We start from the raw sequence: 26,112 nt of genomic DNA on the forward strand, positions 1-26,112 counted from the left end.
GCGCGGCCCGCCCCACCCCGAGGAGGAGCCAGCGGCCGCGGCACCGCCCTGAGCCGGGCGCAGCCGCCACCGCCGGGGCGCGACGTGGTCCCCCGAAGGCGCCGGCCTGAGAGCCTGAGGGGAGTCGCCAAGCGTGCGGCGCTAGGCTCGGGCTTCCCGCTCAAACGAGTTCAGGCTGCACCCTGTGGGGCTTTGCCTTCAATCGCTCTCTGTGACCGTTGTGTTTTCTATCCCACAGTCAGAGCACAGGAACAGTTTTCTTCAGGCTTTTGAAAGAGGTTTATGAACGAAGGTTTGTGAAAACACTTGGCAAACTGCAGTACCGGGGCGCCCCGGACTTGCTGGGAGCTAAGAAACAGCCACCGCAAAGACAACTCCAGCCCTGAGGGCGAAAGTCGCGTTAGCCCAGAACCGGGCGGCGGGAGGAAGAAGGGGGCACCTGTCCGGCGGTCACCACCTCCCGGCGCGTTCCGCCGGCTTTCTGTGGTGTGACTTTTCCTACCTGCGCTGTGCTTCAGACTTTTTACACTCCACGCTACGTACTTCCCTGCGAACTCTTGCAGCGCACCAGCATGGCACATGTATACATATGTAACTTACCTGCACATTGCGCACATGTACCATAAAACCTAAAGTATAATAATGATAATTAATAATAATAATAATAATAAAAGAAAAAGAAAGAAAGAAAAAAAAACGGCACTGATCAAAAAGTATGATCTCAAGCTTGTCAATGCTGAAACATATTTTGCAGTCGTTACACAGATGCCACTGAAATTTGGGAACCAAAGGGTCCTTAAGACTTGTTTTAAGTCTAAGTACAGTGGTATGGATTTTTCTTGGTTTTTCATACCCTAGCAGCTAGTACAGGAGATACTGAGAGGCCCATTCACCCCAGGTGTTTTGTTTTTGTTGGAAGGCGAGCTGCCCCTGGAGTAGGAATCAAGGAAGTGATATGGCTTTTGTTCATTAAAAAATGTATACAAGTAAATGAGATAAAAATGAAAAGTCCACAGCAGAGGGGAACCTTGGAGTAATCTCCCCTCTGGCTTTCGGGTGCTGGAGGAGAAGGTTGCGCATGAGTAGATTGCATACCTATAAGCCCCAAGTCCTTTCAGCACCTGCTGGAGGCTGTTGAGCCTCCCTGCCTCCCCACACTGCCTCCCAGAAGCCCTCCAGCTCCTACTAACTGTAATAGAGCCAAGGTACTCACTCTCATTTGTTCCGGCAGGATTTAACCCATTAAAGTTCAGTCAGCCCCATTTCCATCAATCGGGTTCATCTCCATCTATCCCTCAAGATTAATCCTTTTTTACTCTTTGGTAATTTTTTCCTACTCTCTATGAGCCTAGTCTGAGAAAATAGAAAAAGACTAAGATAATAGACTAGAATAAGACAAGTCAAGTTCCCAATTCTAGCTTTATTATTTTATAAGAGAATCTCCATTGAAGACCCACTTACCAAAAAGCCCAAAGAGAGTAATAAAGCAAACTGTTTCTTCCAGCTAAAAGGCCCAGATGATAATTTGTCTTCCCAACGTATTATTGAATGACTATCATATTTGTCCCCGACTTGTTCTGTGATCAAACCAGGCCCCAGTGCCTACCCAGAGGGTACTTCATTCAGGAAGTTTTTCTTGGAATAAAAATGGGTGGGAGTCAGTAGGATTTAATTAATGAATTATGGTTTTAACTAATAATATATCTAACAATACTCTGATCTCCACTCGGTAGCACAGCAAAGCACTTAAGTGAATGGTAAATACAAATAATGCCATGCTTACACTAAGACAAATTGCATCTATGACAAAATAGCATAAAGTCATAAAACAATGACCGTTGAATTTTCCTTCATTTGCTTTCTGAGCACTTATTAGTTTTCTATATGTCCTACATTGTTATAACCTGAACTCATATGAACACATTTCTAAATACTAAATTCTAAGATTACATTAGGAAGCCTGTAAAAATGTCAAATTTTAGAGCTGTAAGGATCTTAGAGATACTAATTTAGCGCAGTGTCATTAATTCATTGATCCAGTTATTCCCCGACGTTTAGGGAGTGCCTGCAGTAGAAGCACATTTACAGTGAAGCTGATGAGGCTTAAGTTTCTTGGCTCCCTGCTGGCACAGTCTCTTCCAGTGTGAACTCAGCAATGTGATCCATGGCCAGTTTTGTAAAATTTACAAAAGTAAATATTTTAATGTGATTAAGACCACAATCTCTTTTTTTTTCCACTTAGACGTCCACTTAGATTTTCTTTTCCACTTAGAGTTATCAAGAGCATTTGGGAATCTGCTAGGGAATTTCAGTTGGGAATGTATTTAGTTTGGACCTAGTGGAATATATTTATGTGGTTTTCGGCCTCTCCAAAGTATAGTTATTTCTTAAATTCCAATTTGTCTGTAGCGCAGCTCACCAAGTATTACACCCAAGATGCAGAGCCACAGGACATATATTCTGTGGTCTCTGACACTGAAAATATGTGGGTAATAGAGGTGAGACAAGATTTGAAAGGTAAAGCAGCATCAGGTGTCATGTGGAAAATTATTCCAGGCATCAGAAGACAAAGTTTCAACAGGAAGAATTACCTCCAATTGATGTAATTTCTCTCATAGCAATAATATGTTCAATAATGCAGTATATATAATTTTTTTTTTTGAGACAGAGTCTCGCGCTGTCACCTCGGCTGGGGTGCAGTGGTGCCATTTCGACTCACTGAAATCTCCGCCTCCTGGGTTCAAGCAATTCTCCTGTCTCAGCCTCCCGAGTGGCTGGGACTACAGGCACCCGCCACCATGCCCAGCTAATTTTTGTATTTTTAGTAGAGACGGGGTTTCACCATATTGGTCAGGCTGGTCTCGAACTCCTGACCTCAGGTAATCCACCCGCCTCAGCCGCCCAAAATAATTTTTATAGCTGTAAACACAAAACATTTTTTCTTGTTGAGGTAAACCATGTAAAATAGAATTTATCAGAATTCTTGTTTGTAGGGTACAAACCTGTAGCAGTACCACAAGCTTTGTGTGTGTGTGTGTGTGTGTGTGTGTGTGTGTAGTATTGCATGTTTACACAGCCTTTCTATCAATAAGAGAAACAGAACTACAGGAAAGATTGCATTATCTTTTCATTATTATGGAAAATAATATTGCTAAATTATTGTCATATGAAAGGCTATTGAAGAGTACACTGCCAAAAATATAGGAAAAAAAAGTGATATAGAGTTGTGCAAGGCATTTAGTAAGAAAACAAATTGTTTTTCTAGTCAACCTTTTAAAATTGGTAATTTGCATGGCTTATGTTTTCACTCAATATATTCATTTTTGTATCTAATTTTCTTTTAAATCCTTTTTCTTTAAAGAGGACCCTCCAAATTGTAAAAACTTCAGATCCCACAGAATCTGGATATGTCCTCTAGTGCATACCATGTGTCAGATACATGCTCATTCTTAGACATAGAGATACAGTGATAGATAAGACCAAATGCTTAACATCAAGGAGCAAGTTTAATTGGGCAAGATAAGCAAATGGGGTAAGATGGGAAACATAGGACGGATACCCAACTTAATCTGAAGGGTTCCTGGAAGGCTCACTAGAGGAGATAACTGTCAATATGCTCTCTTCTTCTCTGCCTCCTTTTAGCACCTGATTTCCACCTATAATACTGTAATTCAATAACTTGTGTGATATATGAAAAATCCTGAAGTTCATCACACTGTAACTGAATTGCCATTCCCACAACGTAAGTACCATTCTCAAAGGTATGCGAATAGAATGAAAGTGTTGATCCTTGAAGCATTTAAACTGCAAGAGTAGTTTAGTAATGCTAAGCATTTTTGTTCTGAAAAGTCCACCAGGGAATAAACTTCTGTATATATCTTAGAGCACAGTATTTACTGTGTGGCAGGTGGCCCAGGAACATTAAGACAGCTGTCAACATCAAGGAAAGCACCAGCCCATGAAAAAGCAAGCAGATGGATTGGGGCACTTCACTAGCTGCCTCCTAGAATAATAGCTGTGCGTGGCCAAATGAGGCAGTGTCATGCTGCCCAGGGCAGCAAAAAGCTATTAGTGAATATAAGCACTCAATTAGGAGGTGGAGTGGGGGGGAATATCCTCTCTTTTCCTTTGTTTATATGCCCAAATTTTCATTAAGAACTCCCACAGCAAATAAAAAAGGGAAAAATGATGTTAGCATTTCTCATTGTTACTTTCTAATTATCGTGGTTTGTAGCATGGGGAAATGCCTGTCTTGCTGCTTCAATGAGAACAGATGGTGAAATTTTTAAGTAATTGGTTATTCCAACTCTATCAGATGCATGATGTTTTATTGTATTTGTCTGGTTTTTGTTTGCAGAACATGTGGAGATTGAGATCTTTCGAACACACATCTTTTAATGCTTAAATTAAGTAAAATGTGTTAGTCTGACCTAAATTACATTTACACTTTTCTCCCTTTGATATGATGATACTTCAAAGAGAAATCAGTCCTTTACAAAAATATAACATTAACATTAAAAATTAAATATATAGCTTTCAAACAGCACAAAATTTGCTAATATTGAAACGTTGTACTTTTAAAAATGTATAAATGGGGTAGCATGTCTTTGACAAACACTGATTATAACATGTTCCAAAACAGTTGTTCACACCAATTCAGTGTGATGTGTCTTTTATCTAAGTCAAATGCTATCTAAAATATAAGGTCATATGTAAGATATTAAGTTTTATTAATGGAGCTTCATAAGCATGACGTAGATAATGGCTCAGAATAATAATTTACTATTAGATGAGAAATTCATCCTCTATATTCTGTTTTCCCAAAATATTTCATCTGACTTCATAAACTCTGCACTGTAATATGCACTTCTGATATACAATTTTAAAAGTATTCCATAAAGAACAATTATTTATAAATTTCTAGACTGCATTATATTAGTGTTAATTGTAAGTTTTGTTTCTTAGGGCTTTATGAAACAAAGCTTTGGAGCAAAACAAACAAAACAGAAAAAATGGCTGTGAATTGGTTTCCTTTTTATCTTATTGTGACGTTTTATATTATACATGTCCCAGAAGCTAGAGCTTTCTTACTATGGATACTTTGTTCTCAGTTTGATTTCTTGCAAATGGTTTAAAAACAAGGCATAGTGGCAGCTGCTTTTGTGAGCAAATGTTTTGATTAGGGAGAGAAAGCAGCTGGAAATGCTACATGCTGTCATATAAAATGAACCAGTTTTCACATGGGAACTTTACCTAATCTAAAAATGAGATTAACGTAATTTCCTGTACATGAATTTTCTTTGCATAGAATAAAATAGAAATCTATTCACTTTGATTATAATTTGGAGTGATGAAATGATGAACATAGTGCTGAACATAAACTTGACATATCTATGGAAATCTTACTCCATTCTGAAAGAAAATATCATTAACAAACTTACAGAAAAATTTATTTAAAAGTATTGCTAAAGGTAGTAGCAAAAAAAAATCCATATGGAGCTTATAAAACCAAATGTTACTATAGATGACATGATTTTTTACTTCTTAAAAATGGGGCAAGTACATTTCTCAATGACCCCACTTTCATTTTGAAAGACCTGTAAAAAATTATTTAAAGTATAACTTAACTGGATTTGCAAATAATGAACAAAAGAACCAGACAGCAATATTTTAATTAGTTTATCCTACCAATTGAATTCCTTCCTCACCTCTTCTAGTCAGCTTTTCACTGGTAAAGGAAAAAAGCAGTTACCTATGAAAAGAGGTAAACAGAAGACAAGGAGTTAGGTTTTCTTCTTTGTTTTGCCCCTTACCATGACCTCTGGAAATTTTATGAATGAGACTGCAGATACTAAAATGTGTTTTATTTGTCCTTTTGTTTTTGTTTTGTTTTTGGTTTAGAGATGGGCTCTCTTTTGCACAGGCTAAAGTGCAGTGTGATCTTAGCTCACTGCTGCATTGTAGCCTTGAATTCCTGGGAACAAGTGATCCTCACCTTAGCCTCCCAAGCTGAGATTACTGGCACAAGCCACCTTGCCTAGCTATATGTCTTAAAAAAAAAAAAAACACGTATCAACATGAAAAAGATGTAATAACCATTATTTAATGTACTTAGTCACATTTTCACAATTATTTCTCACTTTGAAAATTACTGGAGGCCAGGCATAGTGTCTCACACCTGTAATCCCAGTACTTTGGAAGGCAGAGGCAGGAGGATCACTTGAGCCTAGGAGTTTGGGACCAGCCTATGCAACATAGTAAGACCTCATCTCTACTAAAAAGAAAAAGAAAAACATTAGCCAGGTGTGGTAACAAGCGCCTATAGTCCCAGCTCTTTGGGAGGCTGAGATGGCAGGATTGCTTGAGCCCAGGATGTTGAGGTTGCAATGAGTCATGATCATGCCACTGCACTCCAGCCTGGGTGACAGAGCAAGAACCTCAAGAACCTGTCTCAAAAAAAAAAAAAAAAAAAAAAAAACCAAAAAAGTTACTGGAAAGGATGTTGAGTACTTGACTTGAAAAGGACAGTAATTTCTATCCAAGCCCCTGTTATGATGGGGTTTGATTAGTCACTGCAGAAGCACTCTGTTTAGCAAAGAACAAAAAGCAAAAGGAATGGTATTTTAGTAAAAAGAATTCTCAATTGATTTCATATTAATAACCATTCTTAAGTTTTCATTCATTTGTATGTCCTATCTTCTATTTCATTTTTATTCTTTTCGGTTCCCCAAATAAGCTCTTCTAAGTAGTCAGTTTCTATATAAGTCATTTGGTCTACTTCTCATACAGGTAAATGTATTGACATACTGCTTTTATTATTGAGTACAGAAGACAATTAATGAACAAATTGTTTTTATGAACCATGCAGTTGGTATTCACTTTAAGTAATGCCAAAAATTGGAATGGTGTTTTACCTCCATCTGGCTCAACAGAAAGTCCACTTCAAATGACCAATTATATACATCATCAAATGAAAGAGCTGACCATACTACAATATAAAATCTGTCTCTGTAAAAGCATCAGCCACAATGCAGTCTGAGGGAAATAAACTTATTGAGTTCTGCCATTTTCATTCCAGTACTTCCCACCATGTAAGTGTATTCTATAGGTAAATTTGACCTCTGTAATTGAAGTAAAACCCAGTCTAATTTGGAATAGGATATATCTTTAAAAAATTAATTCATTTAAGGGGGGTACATGTGCAGGTTTGCTACATGGCAATATTGCATGATGCTGAAGATGTACCTTTAAATAAAATTTAGCAAATAGCTACAGGCAGAACACTTGCCTAGTGGCTCAGGAAGGTAGTCAGAGAAATAACAAATACATACATACATATTTTCTGAAAAGTCTACTAATCAGTCTACATTTCAGAAAAGTCTATAAGTCATTCCACATTTCAAGAAAAAAAAAAACAAGAAAAAGAAAACTTCTAAAATAAAGATCTAGGTAGAATCTAAAGCATTGACCCTGAATTTATTCCTTTTGTGTTAGCTGCTTTGAACATGATTAAGGAAGTTTGTGGGAGGAATATATATTGAGAAACAACAACAACAACAAAAACCCCCAATATTCCATCTACAAGGTTATTTTGTAGCCATCCACCCATCCAATAATGTTTATTTATTCAATACTTCCAGGCCATGTATTTGGAAATTGAAATACCCACTGTGATCTCCCCTCAAGAAGAGCACTTTCAGGCCAGATGCAGTGGCTCACGCCTGTAATCCAGCACTTTGGGAGGCAGAAGTGAGTGGATCACGTGAGGTCAGGAGTTTGGGACCACTTTGGTCAACATGGTGAAACCCCGTCTCGTCTCTACTAAGAATACAAAAATTAGCCGGGTGTGGAGGCGGGCACCTGTAATCCCAGCTACTCGGAAGGCTGAGGCAGGAGAATTGTTTGAACCTGGGAGGCAGAGGTTGCAGTGAGCCGAGATCTCACCATTGCACTGCAGCCTAGGAGACAGAGGGAGAGGGAGGGGAAGAAGATCAATTTCAAAGAAAGAAACATACAACTCAGCAACAGTTACAAGATTACAAAACAGTGTGATAAATATGAACAGGCTTGTCTCCTTTCATAGCACTTTATTGTGCTTTGCAGGTAGTGTGCTTTTTACGAATTGAAAGTTTGTGGCAACCTCGTGTTGAGCAAGTCTATCAGCCCCATTTTTCCAACAGCATGTGCTGATTTCCTGTCTCTGTGACACACTTTGCAGATTCTTGTAATAATTCAAACTTATAATAATTATAATAATTCATCATTATCATATCTGTTATGGGGATCTGGAACAGAGGTCTTTGATATTACAGTTGTAATTGTTTTGGGGTGCCATAAACCACATCCATATAATGTAGTGAACCTAAGCGATAACTATATGTGTTCTGACTACTCCGTGGACCTACCGTTACCCTGTCTCTCTCCTTCTCCTTGGTCTTTCACCTTGGGCCTTCGTATTTCCTGAGGCACAACAATATTGAAATTAGGCCAATTAATAACCCTGCAATTAATAACCCTGCAATGGCCGCTAAGGTTTCAAGTAAAAGAAACACTTGCGTATCTCTCACTTTAAATCAAAAGCTAGAAATGATTAAGCTTAGTGAGGAAAACATGTCAAAAGCTAAAACAGGTCAAATGCTAGGCCTTCTGTGCCAGACAGTGTTAGCCATGTTGTGAATGCAAGGACAGACTTGAGGGAAATTAAAAGTGTTACTCCAGTGACTACATAAATGAAAAGAAAGTGAAACAACCTTATTGCTGATATGGAAAAAGTTTTAATAGTCTTGATAGAAGCCACAACATCCCCTTAGGCCAAATCCTAATTCCGAGCGAAGCCCTAACTCGCTTCAATTCTATGATGGCTGAGAGAGATAAGCTGGAAAAGAAAAGTTGGAAGCTAGTAGAGGTTGATTCATGAGGTTTACGGAAAGAAGCCATCTCCGTAACATCATAGTGGAAGGTGAAGCAGCAAATGCTGATGTAGAAGCTGCAGCAAGTTATCAGAAAATCTAGCAAAGATCATTCATGAAGGTGGCTAACACCTAACCTAACTAACAACAGATTCTTAATGTAGATGAAACAGCCCTATATTGGAAGAAGATGCCATCCAGGACTTCTGTTACTGAGAGGAGAATTAATGTCCAGCTTCAAAGTCTCAAAGGACGGGCTGATTCTCAGGGACTAATCAAGCTGGTGACTTTAAGTGGATGCCAATGCTCATTTACCATTCCGAAAATATTAGGGCCTTTAAAAATTATGTTAAATCTACTCGGCTTGTGCTCTAGAAATGGAACAACAAAGCCTGGATAACAACACATTTGTTTACAGCATGGTTTACCGAATATTTCAAGCCCATTGTTGATACCTACTGCTCAGGGGGAAAAAAAAAAATCCTTTCAGAATTAGTCACTCATGAGCTCTGATGGAGATGTACACGGAGATGAATGTTGTGTACACGCTTGCTAATACAACACCTATGGCGCAGCCCATGGATCAAGTAGTAACTTCAACTTTCTAGTCTTATTTTTTAAGAAATACATTTTATAAGGCCAGAGCTGCCATAGATAGTGATTCTTCTGAGGGATCCGGGCAATGTCCATTGAAAATCTTCTGGAAAGGATTCCAGATGCCATTAAGAACATTCATGAGGCCGGGCGCAGTGGCTCACGCCTGTAATACCAGCACTTTGGGAGGCCGAGGTGGGCGGATCATGAGGTCAGGAGATCGAGACCATCCTGGCCAAAATGGTGAAACCGCATCTCTACTACTAAAAAAAAAAAAAAAAAAAATACAAATATTAGCTGGGCGTGGTGGCGCACGCCTGTAGTCCCAGCTACTCAGGAGACTGAGGCAGGAGAATCACTTGAACCCAGGAGGTGGAGGTTGCAGTGAGCTGAGATTGCGCCACTGCACTCCAGCCTGGCAACAGAGCGAGACTCCGTCTCGAAAAAACAAAAAACAAAAAAACAAAACAAACAAACAACAAAAAAATTCATGATTCCTGTGAGAAGGCCAAAATATCAACATTAACAGGAGTTTGGAAGAGATTGATTCCAATCCTCATGGATGACATTGACAGGTTCAAGACTTCAGTGGAGGATGTAGCTGCAGATGTGCTGGAAATAGTAAGAGAACTCGAATTAGACACAGACCTTGAAGACGTGACTAAGTGGTTACAATCTCATGAGAAAACTTGAATGGATGAGGAGTTGCTCCTGATGAGCAAAGAAAGTAGGTACTTACTAATAACTGTATATCTAATTTAGGACTAAAATCAGGTGTATGCAAGAATCAAAACAATCTGTCAGCTATGTGGCATTCTGATCTGAATTGCTTTTCTCATAGCTAAAAGTTGTTAGGTTGAAAGTATTACTATTATGAAATCCTGAAAGGAACTTGGTCCATCTTTATTATTAAGAGTTGAAGTGTTTATTTTAATTGGTAGCAGTACTATATTTTCTAATATATCTACAACTTCACTCTTGGTGAAGATGCTGTGAACATTGTTGAAATGACAACAAAGGATTTCAAATATTGCATAAACTTAGTTGTTAAAATAGGGGCACAGTTTGAGAGGACTGACTCCAGTTTTGAAAGAAGTTCTACTGTGGGTAAAATGCTGTTAAACAGCATCACACACTACAGGGAAATATTTTGTGAAAGGAAGAGTCAGTCAATGTTGCAAACTTTGTTGTTGTCTTCTTTTAAGATATTGCCACAGCCACCTCACCCTTTTGCAACCACCACCCTGACCAGTCAGCAGCCATCAACATGAAAGCAAGACCTTCTACTATTATAGCAAAAAGATTAGAGTTAGCTGATGTCTCAGATAATAATTAACATTTTTAAGCAATAAAGTCTTTTAAAATTAAGACATGTACATCATGGTTTTAGACATAATGCTGTTGCATACTTAATATACTATAGTATGAACATAATTTTTGAATGCACTAGGAAGCCAAAAAGTTTATGTGACTTGCTTTACTGCCATATTCATTTTATTGTGCTGGTCAGGAACTGAACCCGTAATATCTCTGAAGTTATTCCTATACTGGGAAAAGGGAGGAAGAAGTGCCGAATCATATGATTTGGGCAGGCTGTGCCTGGGGTCCTGGGCAGATTTCACAAATCACAGCTCTAGAAGCATGGATGGAAAACTTGCAACCAGAACCCAGTTGAAACACTAACAGATTTTGAATCTATTGAAACGTTTATATTAGGAATATTACACTAGTCAAAAAGCAGTATAAAAGATCAGGAGTGCAATAGTAGGCCAAAAAAAGAGAATTTTTGCTTGCCTTCTGATTTGGTGAGGAAATATGGCAGTGAATGAGTGCTACTACACTGTGAATCATCAAATACTATGTGTAATACAAGAACATACAAGGGCTTTGGAATGTTAATATGAAACTACCTTTAAGTGAACTCTTTGCTGCATTATCTTGACCTTCTTTAAAATAATTGCATAATTAAAAAGTAAATGACAATGACAAGGTATGAGAAATAGGCAGATGGAGAAACTGCTGCACTGATCCTAATGTGACCTACATAATTTAATTTATAGCTGCCAATTATTGCCTGAGACAGGTTAGACGAGTAAATCAAGCTGGAGAAGTCTTACTAACAACCATGTATCTAATTTAGGACTAAAATCAAGTGTATACAAGAATCAAAACAATCTGACAGCTGTGTGGCATTCTTACATGAACTGCTTTTCTCATAGCTATTACCTGGAATTCACTCAAAAGTTGGCAGGTTGAAAGCATTACTATTATGAAATCCCAAAAGGCACTTGGTCCATCTTTATTATTAAGAGTTAAAGTGTTTATTTTAATTGGTAGCAGTACTGTACTTTCTAATATATCTACAACTTTCAAGAATTACTTAATTTATATAATAAGTATACATACATTTCCCATATTGGTTGCAATTATCAATCTATTCAGGCAGTTTATTTTTATGAGTAATACCATTTCAGGCATTCTTTTTTGAACATACTCATCTACCTTTTATTCTAATTCTTCAATATGTAAAATTCAATTTTCTCTATATTGTTATTTCATATAAAATTTTTTTCTGAATATTTTAATTTTGAAAGTATTTCAAACTTATTGAAAAATCACAAGAATAATAGTAAGAACCTCTTCTTTCCTGAATCATTTGAAATTATGTTGTCAAAATGATGTCCTGAATACTCTGATGTGTAACTCTTACAAACATGACCATTCTCCTAAAATCCTAACTGCAATTCTACTCTCAAAATCAAGAAATTAATGTTGACATATTCTACCACCTTATCTGCAGACTCCATTTAAGTTTTGACAATTATCTCATTAATGTTCTTTTTAGCAAAGTGATCCAGTCCAGAATCACATACCACATTTAGTCGTTGTGTCACTTTTGTCTCCTTTACTCGGTAAAAATTCCTCAGTCTTTCCTTGACTTTCATGACTGGGACTTTTTTTACTCTTACAGGCCACATTTTGGTGGAAGCAGGATCTTTTTATTTGGAAATGTCTGGTGTTTTCTTATGGTTAGATTCAGGCTGTGTACATTTTTGGCAATATCCCAAAAGTAATGCCATGTTATCGTTGTGTCAGGTGGTACATAATTCTTTCTTTCTTTCTCTTTCTTTCTTCTTTCTTTCCTTTCTTCATTCTTCTTTTTCTTTCTCTCTTTCTTTCTTTGTTTCTTTCCTTTCTTTCTTTTTTCTTTCTTTTTCTTTTTCTCTTTCTTTTTCTCTCTCTCTTCCTTCCTTCCACCCACCTTCCTTCTTTCCTTCCTTCCTCCTTCCTTCCTTCCATCCTTCTTCCTTTTCTTTCTATAATGCTCTGTTCTCATTGTGTCAGGTGGTACATGATCTTCCTTCTTCTCTCCCTCCCTCCCTCTCTTCCCTCCCTCCCTTCCTTCCTTCCTTCTTTCCTTCCTTCCCTCCCTCCCCTTCTTTCTTTTCTTTCTTTCTGACAGCGTCTCACTCTATTGCACAGGCTGAAGTGCAGTAGTGTAATCTCTGCTCACTGTACCTTAGACCTCCCAGGCTCAAGTGATCCTCTCACCTCAGCCTCCTGAGTAGCTGGGACTCTAGGCATGCACCACCCAGCCCACTAATTTTTGGAATCTTTGTAGAGATGGGGTCTCACTGTGTTTCCCAGGCTGGCCTCAAACTCCTAGGCTCAAGTGATCCTCCTGCTTCAACCTCCCAAAGTGTTGGGATTACGGGCGTCTGCCACCACACCAAGCTAAGGTATATGATTTCAATTTGTCCCATCACAGATGATAACTTGGATTACTTGATTAAGGTGATGTCTGCAAGCTCCCTTAATTGTAAGCTAGCTATTTTTTTCCTCTCTGTAATTAGTATTTTGTGGAGAAATAATTTGAAGCTATATAAATATCCCATTCCTTGACAACATTTCATTATTATTTTTAGCATCCATTGATGTTTCTAGACTGAATAAATTATTACAATTATTGTCAAATGGTGATTTTCTCATTCCAACATTCTTTCTACATTTATTTGTAGGTATTCTAATGTTATCTCCCCATTAGTCATTTATTCACTTATTTGTATCATATAGATATATAAATTCATATTTCATTCAATGAGTTATATAGTCCATTACTATCTTTATTCATTTTGATGTTCAAAATGTCGCAGGTGTAGCCAGTTAATGCCCCTTCAAACTGTCTTTGTGTCCTTTTGCTATGTCCACATCATTATTTGAGCATTTTTTAACTTTCTGGAAAAACAAAATGTTCCAGGCTCATTCTGTATTTTTTCTGCTCCGTTATGGAAGTAGCCATTTTCCCAAAGAGCCCTACTTTTTAGTGGAGAATATAACCAAGATACCTACATGTGGGTGCCAGGTGTTCTCATTGCTGTTGGAGTTACTGCTCCTAGGCACATACACAGATATATACACACAAACAGCATCTCTATCTCTGTATCTATATCTCTCTCTTTCTACCCATTGAAATTCATGAGCTCATACCGATACCTCCAACTGTAATACAACAATCATTCTAGTTTTCTTTCCACACCTGTAACTCTCTTCTCCTACACTCTGGAGGATGACTCCCATTATTGTCAATATATTATTAGATTATTTCCTTGCTAAATGTTACTAATCACCTGTTACCACCACCACCTCCCTGGACGTCTGGTGTAGAAGCCCTCTTTACCCTTCTCAAGCTCCAACATCCCATGCCAGGCAATGTGCATGCCTTCGTCATCCTACGGGGCTTCCAACAACTGGTGCTAGGCTGCTCCTGCTGCTCTATCGTCACCTCCCTACAAAGATGTGTAACTTGGTTGGCGCCACATACCATTTTGCATTCTCCAGCAGCATTGTGTGAGAAATCCAATGATTTCATGTTCTTGCCAACACAAGATATTACCAGTTTTAAAAACTGAAGCTATTTTCGCAGGTGTATAATGGTAACAAATCATAGTTTTTATTAGCATCTCCCTCATGACTAATGATGTTAAGCATCTTTTCCTGTGAGTATTGATTGACCATATTCTTTTGTGAGGTATCTACTCAAGTGGTTTGCTCATTTTTGTTGTTGCTGTTGGCTTCTTTCTATTGATATATAATAGGTCTTTATATATTATGCAAGTTCTTTTTCAGATATATATATATTGTGGATTTTTTTCCTGTTATGTAGCTTGTTTTCCATTTTTAAAAATTGGACTGTTTGTCTTACACTTCAAAAGAAGTTGTAGTTGTTGGGTGTAGTGTTCTACACATATGAGTTGGGTCTATTTGGCTGACTGATTCAGATCATCTATGTGTACTGTTTTTTTTTTGTCTAGTTATTTTACCAATTGCTCAGGAAGAGGTATTTAGATCTCCTACTGTAATTGTGAAATTGTTTATTTCTCCCTTTATCTGTCAATTTCTGCTTTATGTATTCTGAAACTTTGTTATTGGATGCACACACATCTGTGATGAATCATAATAAAATGTCTTTATCTCAGTTAATTCTTTTTGTTTTGAAGTCTATTTTATCTTATATTAATATATGCACTAAAACCTTCTTATACTTACTGCTTCCGTAATCTTTTCTAATACATTTACTTACAACATGCCTGCATCTTTATATATTAAATGCATTTCTTGCAGAGAGCAGATAGTTGAGTTATGCTTTTCAAAAATTCATTCTGCTTATTTCTGATTTTAATTGGAGAATTTAATCCAATTAATATATTCCAAGTATTGATATAATGGTACTAAGGACTGTTTCTTCCTTCTGTGTTTTGTTCCTTTGTCTCCCCTTTCCTTATTATGTGGATTAATTGAATATTTCTTAAATTCTATTTTAATGTATTGGCTTTTTAATATTTCTTTTCCATATTTTTAAATAGTTGCTCTAGGGATTACAATATGCATCTTTAATTTATACTGTCTATTAGAGTTAATATTGTATCAATTCTTGTAAAATGTAGAAGTTTTACAACTGTTTGGGTCCTTTATCACCCTCACCATCCTTTTTTATTACAGTCATCATATGTTATTTGTATGATGTCTACGTACATTATTAGCTCCACACAAATGTTATTCTTTTACTTAAACATTCACATGTATTTTATGGGTATTTTTTAAAAAGCCTTTTACATTTACTCATATATTTATCATTTCATTACTTCTTGAAAATTAGACTTTTCCTTTGGTGTAATTTCTCTCCACCCTGCAGAATTTTTTCATAGTTTCATATCTTAGAATTCTGGATTAACTTTCTTATTTTTCTTTCAGCACTTTAAAAGATACTATACTACTGAATTTGGCATAGTTTCTAATAAAAATCAACTTTTTTATATCAGTTTGTATAGAAACTTATTTGTATCACTTTTACTCTATAAATAAGGTTTTCTTTCCTCTGGATGTTTTTGATATTTTCTTTGGTTTTCAGCAATTAGCTTTGCCATATGTAAGTTTATTTGTTTTGTATTTACTCTATTTGGGGGTTTCTGAGCTTTTAAAATCTATAAATTATGCCTGTCATTTAATCTAGATGTTTTCAGCTATTATTATTTCTTCATAAATTTACTCTGCTCCATTCTTTCTTTCCTATCCCTGTGAGCCTCCAATTGCATATATTAAAAAATCTTTTTCTATTATCCCACAGGACCCTTAGGGAATGGCTAGTTTGTAGAGCAGTCAGAACATGCACATTTATCAATTAAGTTTGTAGTTTTATACGGTTGAGTTTCATGGCACCCCAAAATAATTACAATAGTAAAGACCACTGATCACAGATCATCATTAACAAATATAATAATAATAATAATGAAGTTTTAAATATTGTGGGAATTAGCAAAATGTGATACAGAGATACAATGTGAGCAAAAGGTGTTGGAAAAATGGTGCTGATAGACTTGCTCAACGCAGGGTTGTCACAAACCTTGAATGTGTAAAAAACAGGGTATCTGTGAAGCACAATCAAGTGATGCTCAATTAAATGAGGTATGCACTATTATTTTTTTCTGATTGCAGTTCATTAGTATACTATCTTAATATATGACTATACATTAATATAAATTTAGCCCCTTTGAAAAACAATTTAAAGTAGGGCTAAAGAAAAAACAAAATCATGAGTTAACTGAATATAAAAATTTCCTTAGAATAAGACACTCTTAGCATGATAACTTTTCATTCTGTCATGAAATAATCTCATGCAGGCATTTTTCTCAGTTTGTTTCTGGGAGGTAGAATATATTAAGAGTGAAGACAGAAATTTAAATAAATATAAAACTGATGTGATTAAGTTAGATAAAGAGTACTGTATAATCTTTAAGACAAATTTAGGTCTTCTTTGAGGTGACAGTAATTTGAATGTTATATCAAAAGGAAATATAATTGTAGGCTCAATAAATATAGTTGCTGCTTGCATACTCATTCTACTTTAGGGAAAGCCTTATTCATCTAAAGACTAAGAAGCTGCTCACTTAGTATGATTTGGTTGGTACCGATATCAGTGGAGGCTTCCACCTCAGGATTTTCCTGATCTCTTTCAAGAAAGAGTCATAGTCTATTTGTACCCATTCCTCTCATAGACAATTGAGTATCTCTGTTATATCTAAAGTTCTTATTAGAAGAAAAATACTGCCTCTTGTCTTTATATAGATTCACACTTCATTTTAATCAGCAAACATATCAGTAATATTTTTTCCGAAGTCCTGTGTTAGATATATTCCGTATTAGAGAAGACAAACTTTAACATTAACAAGAAACCATGTAAATATAGGGTCTTAAAAATCTTTTCATTTGTTATTAAAAAATCTTGTGCTGCTATGCATAAATAAAATGAAATTATTCACAGTATGGGGGTTTTACAATGTGAAAAGCAATAAGTGATATTTTGTGAAACTATAAACTCACTGAATTAGAGAGAGTATTTAAGATAATAATAACCCAGCATCTAAAAATGCACTAAAAATACTATCAAATGTATAATAAACTTCCCAGAAATGGCAAGAGGTAAGAGCTGATGTATCATATTTAAGAATTACAAAAAACAACATGTTTTTTAAAAAACTCTAAAACTTGGTAGGAATAGTATACTTGCAAGACATAACTATAAATCTGCCTAAGAAAGTCCCAGGGAAGAGTTAGTGATCCCCAAAGTGTGAGCTTGCTATGACTTTAGGAAGGTGCATGCATACTGATACACACACACACACCCCCCCACAGAGCCTAAGAAGGGCGTGAATGTGAAACTGGCTTTAACTCCAACAGTAATGATTACATTTAATTGGAGGACACATAAATCAATTGTAGTAATATAACATTGATACTTCATAAATTATTTGGAAGAATTTATAAACTTTTCAAAGAGATTATAAGAGACAGACCAAATTCTGAGCCTAGTCCTTTGTGGACATGTTATTCGTTTAGGTAAATGGCAGAGGTTTAGAACACTGATGCATGATCATGAAATGTCTGTAATGAAGTAAACATTCTTAGCTATGCTTGTTACATAACTCAAAAATACACATATCTACAAATTGAATTATAAAAATGTTTCTACTGCAGGGAAGTTTAAATTTTTTCCATAGCTATGCTTGTTACATAACTCAAAAATACACATATCTACAAATTGAATTATAAAAATGTTTCTACTGCAGGGAAGTTTAAATTTTTTCCAATCTGTCCACAGATTAACAGGAAAAAAGACGTACAAATTTATTTTGTGCAGTCATGTTCACAGGAGTCACACAAAATATAAAAACTCAAAGAAATGGCCATATGGAGTTTTTATACCATCCTGAGGCTACAGAAAGAATAGCTAGAAGCTTCACCCAAAACAGTTTATGGTGGCAAGACAGGTTATGGGAGCGGGGAAGAGGAGGCTTGGCTAGCAAAGGTTGTCTGGTTATATAGATGAAACCTCACAGATAGCAGAATCTCAGTTAAAGGTGTCAGACTCTCAGTTAATCTTTCCTTGATCCAGACATGGGAGGGCCTCAGAGAAAGCTTGGCTGCATCAGTGCAGATTTTCTCTACAGTAGAAAATCGTTCCCACAAAAGACAGCTTTGTAGGGCTACTTGTGTTTGCAGGCCCTCTGCATAGCTTTCTCAAAATACACCAGATAAGTATATTTTGGCGTGAAATATTTTTGTTTCCATCACTATATTCTAACATATATATTTCAAGACTATCAACAGTAGCTATCATTTACCTCAAAATATTGGTAAAAATCATCAGGGAATCTGAAAGTCCAAGCCAGATGCTTGGGGACAATTTGTAAGTGTGATTATACTTTTAAAAGTTAACATATTTGATGCTTCGTAATCTGCCTTATCTCTTGCCACCCATTTAAAGAAAAGGAAGAACAAAAACCAGAAGGCCAAGACTTCATACTTTTCATACTTAATGGGAAATTAAAGGAATTTCAAAGAGCATTGCTTTTCAGCCATTTGCACCTAATTTTTCATTTTTAATACAATTATTTAAGAAGGAAGTAATTTCAAATTGTTCTATTGCAATTTAGAACGTTTAGCTTTGCTGTGAAGCTATGTAAAAGGTAAGAACACAGATTCCGGAGCCAGATCTTGTAGACTCAAAATCTGGTTTCTTCCATGTATTTGCAATATGCTATCTCTTGCCTCACTTTATCATCTGTTACAGGGGTCAACAAACTTTTTATGTAAAAGGCATCAGACAGTATACGTTTTAGGCTTTACAGGCCACACATAGTCTCTGTTGCTTTTTTTTTTTTTTTGAGACAGAGTCTCACTCTGTCGCCCAGGCTGGAGTGCAGTAGTGCAATCTTGGCTCACTGCAACCTCCACCTCTTGGGTTCAAGTGATTCTCATGCCTCAGCCTCCTGAGTAGCTGGGACCACAGGCACATGCCACCACACCTGGCTAATTTTTGTATTTTTAGTAGAGACGAGGTTTCCCCATGTTGGCCAGGCTAGTCTAGAACGCCTGTCCTCAAGTAATCCACCTGCTTCGGCCTCCCAAAGGCCGATTACCTGCTGGGATTACAGAGATGAGCCACCATGCCTGGCCTAACAACTCTTTAAAAATGTAAAATACTTCAAACTATACTACAAGGCTATAGTAACCAAAACAGCATGGTACTGGCACCAAAACAGAGATATAGACCAATGGAACAGAACAGAGCCCTCAGAAATAATACCACACATCTACAACCATCTGATCTTTGACAAACCTGACAAAAACAAGAAATGGGGAAAGGATTCCCTATTTAATAAATGGTGCTGGGAAAACTGGCTAGCCATATGTAGAAAGCTGAAACTGGATCCCTTCCTTACACCTTATACAAAAATTAATTCCAGATGGATTAAAGACTTAAATGTTAGACCTAAAACCATAAAAACCCTAGAAGAAAACCTAGGCAATACCATTCAGGACATAGGCATGGGCAAGGACTTCATGTCTAAAACACCAAAAGCAATGGCAACAGAAGCCAAAATTGACAAATGGGATCTAATTAATCTAAAGAGCTTCTGCACAGCAAAAGAAACTACCACCAGAGTGAACAGGCAACCTACAGAATGGGAGAAAATTTTTGCAATCTACTCATCTGACAAAGGGCTAATAGCCAGAATCTACAAAGAACTCAAACAAATTTACAAGAAAAAAAACAACCCCATCACAAAGTGGGTGAAGGATATTAACAGACACTTCTCAAAAGAAGATATTTATGCAGCCAACAGACACATGAAAAAATGGTCATCATCACTGGTCATCAGAGAAATGCAAATCAAAACCACAATGAGATATCATCTCACACCAGTTAGAATGGCGATCATTAAAAAGTCAGGAAACAACAGTTGCTGGAGAGGATGTGGAGAAATAGGAACACTTTTACACTGTTGGTGGGACTGTAAACTAGTTCAACCATTGTGGAAGTCAGTGTGGCGATTCCTCAAGGATCTAGAACTAGAAATACCATTTGACCCAGCCATCCCATTACTGGATATATACCCAAAGGATTATAAATCATGCTGCTATAAAGACACATGCACACGTATGTTTATTGCGGCATTATTCACAATAGCAAAGACTTGGAACCAACCCAAATGTCCAACAATGATAGACTGGATTAAGAAAATGTGGCACATATACACCATGGAATACTATGCAGCCATAAAAAAGGATGAGTTCATGTCCTTTGTAGGGACATGGATGAAGCTGGAAACCATCATTCTCAGCAAACTATCGCAAGGACAAAAAACCAAACACCGCCCATGTTCTCACTCATAGGTGGGAATTGAACAATGAGAACACCTGGACACAGGAAGGGGAACATCACACACTGGGGCCTGTCACGGGGTGGGGGGAGTGGGGAGGGATAGCATTAGGAGATATACCTAATGAAATAATGAGTTAATGGGTGCAGTACACCAACATGGCGCATGTATACATATGTAACAAACCTGCACGTTGTGCACATGTACCCTAGAACTTAAAGTATAATAATAAAAAAAAATGTAAAATAAACATTAAAGGCAGTACAAAAATGGGTTAGCAGTTTACTGACACTTGATCTATATAATAGAGATAATACTTACCTCACAGGGTTCTTATGACAATTAAATGAATATATGTAAAGTGCTTACAAAGTATGGGCACATTGTAAAAGCTATGTTTATCATTCCTACTATATTTCTAATCAAATTTTATTTTCAAAATATCTAGTACTCCTGGATGACTTTTAGCATTACTTGGTGATTTGAAATTTGGAGACATCTGTCTTGGTTTATTCTAAATTGCCAGAAAAGCTGTTTAACACAGTATGCCGATGAAGCTTCAAAATCTGGCGTTGAAATCAAGTGATTGGAAGAAAGAGCCATAAAGGTTCTGAGGCAGGCGAAGCTGAGCAGGAGCATCCATACGGAGAAAGACGAAAATGTAATAACTAAGTAACCTGAAACATTCAATTAAACACAATAACCATTTCTTAATAACGATAGTATTTCTCTCTAGTCGCAGACGTACACAAACCTGTTTATTTAGGTGACCTTGTACTACCAGTCATTTATTTTTATGAACAAAGGGAATAATCAGAAAGCAGAAAATAAGCACAAACTCAGTTACAATGCAATAGTATTTTAATGCACATGCACCAGAGTTATAAGCAAGATGAATTTGCCTTAAGTATTGCAACTGACTGAATGTTTGTGTTCTCCCAAAATTTCTATGTTGAAATTCTAACCCCCTATGTGATGACATGTGATGATAGTAGGAGGTGGGGTCTTTGGGAGGAGCTATGTAAAGATGTAATGGGATTCATGCTCTTATCAAACAGACTCCAGAGAGGTCTCTTGCCCTCTTTTTGCCATGTGAGGATACAAGAAGATGGCAGTCTGCAACCAAGACGGCTCTCACCAGAACCCAACCATGCTGGTAATCTGATCTCAGACTTCCAGCTCCAGAGCTGTAAGAAATAAATTTCTGTCACTTATAAGCCACCCAGTCTATGGTACTTTGTTATAGCAACCTGAAATGACTAAGACAAGTATTATCAAGAGTAACTGCACATATTTATGAAAGTCACAACATGATATAAAAAAATTACAAAGAAAAAATATCTTAAACAACAAGGAGACAATTTGTAACTTTTTCACAGAGAGCTTAGAAATAAAAAACAAACATATAAAACCCAGCTCTTTTATGATTTATAAAGCACAGGCTGAATAGGGCCATATACAAATATTTAAATATTTAACATACAAGAGGATAAGTTTCAAACATTTTTACAAGGTGTTACATTCAAATACAGAGCTTAATGAATTAAACTCTGTAACACACTGATGTCTAGACATGAAAGAAAACTTGCTTCAGCTTTAATAAAATACATTTTAATTGTATAATATGCTAAATACAAATGCAATAATCTCAGCTTATTCACACTTATATGGCATCCTGTGACTACACTGTTGCCCAACTTACTTCTACATAATCTTTACATGAAAATGTGGAGTAGGGATGGATGTTTATAGACTAAAAACTAGATTTTGGAGATCATGAGAACAAAGAAAAAGGGTACTTCTCCTTCTTCTAAATATTTGCATAGGTATGAGCTACTGTAGTTTGTGGAATACCAAATAATTTAATGTCAAAATAGTTTTAAGGACTTTTATCAAAGTCATTTATATCCAGAGTTTAAAATTTGAGTAGTGTTAATAGCTTTAAAAGAAAAAAAAAGAAAACAAAAAAAGCAAAGAGTAGTCTCTAGTCTCTGACCTTCCCTCTACCATCCCTGTCCTGGTTGCTGTCCCAAGTAAGAGCCTTTTCTATCATTTCAATTGTTATTCTGGCAGATATATCTGTATTTCTAATATCTATCATACTCTTGAATCATCTGTCTTAAAACAGACTGCTTGGTACTGAATCCTAGTACCAGACTTACCAGCTTTTTGAACTTTGGCAAATTACATAACATTTTAAGGCCTCAGTTTACTGATCTATAAAATGGAAATAATAAAACCTGCCACATAGGCTTATTGGGAGGATTAAATGATGAAAATTCTGTATGTGTGATACCTGCTTATAATATAATGATCATATAGTAGTAACTATTATTAATTTTATTACTACCTTATGGTAAGTGAGTGAGGATTTGAATTCTCAATCAGTTCTTTCTCCATCCTAAAATAGTTGTAGCATATCAGTTTTTTAAAGAATTACATTCATTGTTTCCATCCTTATGTCCTTCCTATATCTGCAGCAACTTTAGATTAATGAGATTTTCATTTTGTATCCTCTAAAACAATTTACAAGAGAGATGGTAAACTAGCTAAGATGCTGAGCCGTTGGAACTTTCTGGGTAACTTTCAATTTGCCAAATGCCAAATCACTGCTATTTCTGGACTATGAGAAACTGGAATATAGAACTTTTATTATAGCTTTATGTGCTTTTATTGAAATCTCTGTGAAACATATACCACTACTGCAGTTACTATAACATCTTTATTACTCACTTTTGCCTTCTATTTTCATCATTTTCAAAGCTAAGCATATTTGAGATGGTATATATTGTATATTACAGTTTTTCTTTATACGCAATGTTTATCAGGATCAACAATATTGCTCTATATACTGTTGCTCAGTGATTAAAATGAAGGTTTCTATTTAGAGTTCACAATTATAAGTGTTCTCTAATTTGTGAGAAATAATTTGTGTGCCTGAGATATGTCTAAAATTCTAAAGAACATTTATGTAGCAGTTATGTTCATGAAAAAGTTAAAAGTCACAATTTATTTTAACAAAGTGCTATGGTAAATTGGAGGCATTTAAAAGGGAAAAATAAGATGTCAGTAATGATTACTGAACAGTGAAACATTAATTTACTTTATACCTCTTAATCTGAAGATGCAATATTTTCATTCAGCCAATGAAATAAAATTAGATACTATGCATGGAATGGTTCTCAAATTATCCCTCATTAAATTTTAAGTTCTCTGAAGATAAGGATATGTCTTATTTACCTCGTATCATCATTGCCTAGGACTATGTCTGACTAGTTGGTGTAGAGATGTTCAACATACACTGAACAAATAAATTCAGCTTAACTTAGTCTCAGATGGTTTACAAATGCTTGACAGTATGACACGAAATACCATACTAACAGAGCATTTTTTTCAGCATAAACAAAGCACACTAGTTGGTACATTATATTTTACATTTTATTGACAGTGACACATAGTAAAAATTGAATATATATTAATTACCCATGGTCCCCTATAAATACTTAAAGTTCTTTTTCACAAGCACAATTCATACTGCAAAGTCATAAACTAAATTTTTTAAAAAGACAATTAAAAAATAAAATACATTAAACATATCATAAATTATGATGGGATGGGACGGCTTATAACTGCCTTTTAAACATTCTACATACAATCAAATGTAGACCTTCACTAAGAAGTTGATAATTCTAGGGAGCCCTTTTAAGGGAATATTTAGTTTTTAAATAATTAATGGCCAAATTAGCATACCTGAAGTCCTATGTTCTTAAAAAGGTCAGAGTCCATAAATGCAAGCAGAAAATTATATTTTTTGATGCATAAACATCTTTTACAAAATGTAAAGTATTCTGTTTGCCTTAGATAGATTCCTTGAATTGAAAATTGCTGAGGTTTCCAACTATTATCTTTTCATGTCTTCACAGTCTGGATCTGATCTGATAACAAAAAACAAACAAAAATTATCAATCTCTATAGGGCAAAATCTATTTTCTAAAGTAATCTAAGTCAAATCTATACAACATGTTGGAAGCTTATGTATATATGTGCTTTTGTTATTATTATTTTTTAGAGATAGGATCTTGCTATGTGGCCCAGGCTGTACTGGAACTTCTGGGTGCAAGTGGTCCTCCCACCTGAACCTCTCTAGTAGTTGGGACTACAAGTGTGCACCAGGTCCAGCTACACCTGCTTTTTTAAAAGCACAATTCATCTATAGTTATTATTTTTATCAAAGTTGTACATTCGCATAGAGTCAACTAGTTCTATGAGATTTCTAGGCAAAACAGCAGTACTTTGCTTCTTCTCCATTCTTCCCTTTCAGGGGCAACTACTTATAGCTCCCTTTTAGATGAATACTTATAATACCTCTAAATAATATACTTTTATTGTTACTTCTTCAAATATCATTTCCTTCAGTGTAATATGAGACATCAGCTCTCACACTCCCATGCTGCTCCTAGGCAACCCTCATAATACTTCTAATACCCCCATTCTCCTAACACACTAATATAGTCATTGTCAATATGATGACTATGTAAATGCTATTCACAGCTAAGACAGGTGGTATATTTACTTTTCCTCTTCTGTTCTATATTTTATCCCTCCTAGAGTTAATAATTGTCTTTCCCACTCCCATCCAACTCATCTATTTAATTGTATGTACTTAACACTAATATCAATTGCACCACTCCCAGAGTTTAAACCTTTATTACTATGAAGTACATTACACAGTCCATCTACTTTGCCTTCTTGAAGAACTCTTCCACAGAGTCTTATAAAAAACTCTAGAATCTATACTCATTTTCTCTATGCCTGCCACAGTCATTTTGTTACAATATCTTCTTTCATTATCATTCTAGGGTCTCCATTAATATCCTGGGGATTCCTTCCCCTACTCTCTGTGCTGGTTTTCCTGTCTCATGATCCCTCGATTTTCTCTTCTTGGTTTATTTCCTTTTATTTTTCTGATAATGCTGGTACCAAGATTTTCCTGTTTTTGAAAAATATTCTTCTCTGGCTACCTTAGTAAAAAGGATAGAAAGTAAATTCTTGAGATGCTGTATAGCTGAAGATGTCTTTATTCTACTGTCAAAATACACTGATACTGCCTGAGTATATAATTCTATTATTCCCTCCTTGGACTCTTCCAGGCATTTCCCAATTATCTTACAGCTTCCAAGTTGTTGCTGTTGATAAATCTGATGTATTCTGTTTTCTTATTCTTTTTTTCCTCAGGAAGCTTTCATTTTTTTTCTCAGGAAGTTTGCAGAATCTTCCATTGTTTGCAGCACTGAATTTTAGTAATGATATCTGCTGGTATGGGAATATTTTTATCCGCTGTATTGAGCTCTTGAGAGGCCTGTCAACTGAAAACTCATCAATTTAGT

General features: G+C 36.1%; 1 protein-coding gene and 1 long non-coding RNA gene across 10 annotated transcripts in view; one reads left to right on the forward strand and one right to left on the reverse strand.

Annotated features, from left to right (window-relative positions):
* Positions 1-7: 7 nt before the first annotated feature.
* On the forward strand, positions 8-22,005 carry LOC129058418 (uncharacterized). The gene is made up of 4 exons (XR_008523486.2): positions 8-292; positions 3,643-3,742; positions 7,641-7,767; positions 21,784-22,005. It is a non-coding gene; the product is annotated as an uncharacterized LOC129058418 (long non-coding RNA).
* Positions 21,569-26,112, reverse strand: part of ARL6 (ADP ribosylation factor like GTPase 6) — a 40,402-nt gene continuing 35,858 nt past the window's right edge. For 5 of the 9 annotated variants that reach the window (XR_008523233.2, XR_008523229.2, XR_008523231.2 and 2 more), the window contains 2 exons: positions 24,476-24,660; positions 21,569-21,912 (listed from right to left, as the gene is read on the reverse strand). Coding sequence is in view for 4 of the 9 variants with exons in the window: in XM_054550431.2 (XP_054406406.1) it covers positions 24,635-24,660 (26 nt within the window). In the remaining 5 variants the exon portion in view is untranslated. 9 annotated transcript variants of the gene reach the window in all.

This window comes from Pongo abelii, chromosome 2 (assembly GCF_028885655.2).
Source record: "Pongo abelii isolate AG06213 chromosome 2, NHGRI_mPonAbe1-v2.0_pri, whole genome shotgun sequence".
Taxonomy (NCBI): domain Eukaryota; kingdom Metazoa; phylum Chordata; class Mammalia; order Primates; family Hominidae; genus Pongo; species Pongo abelii.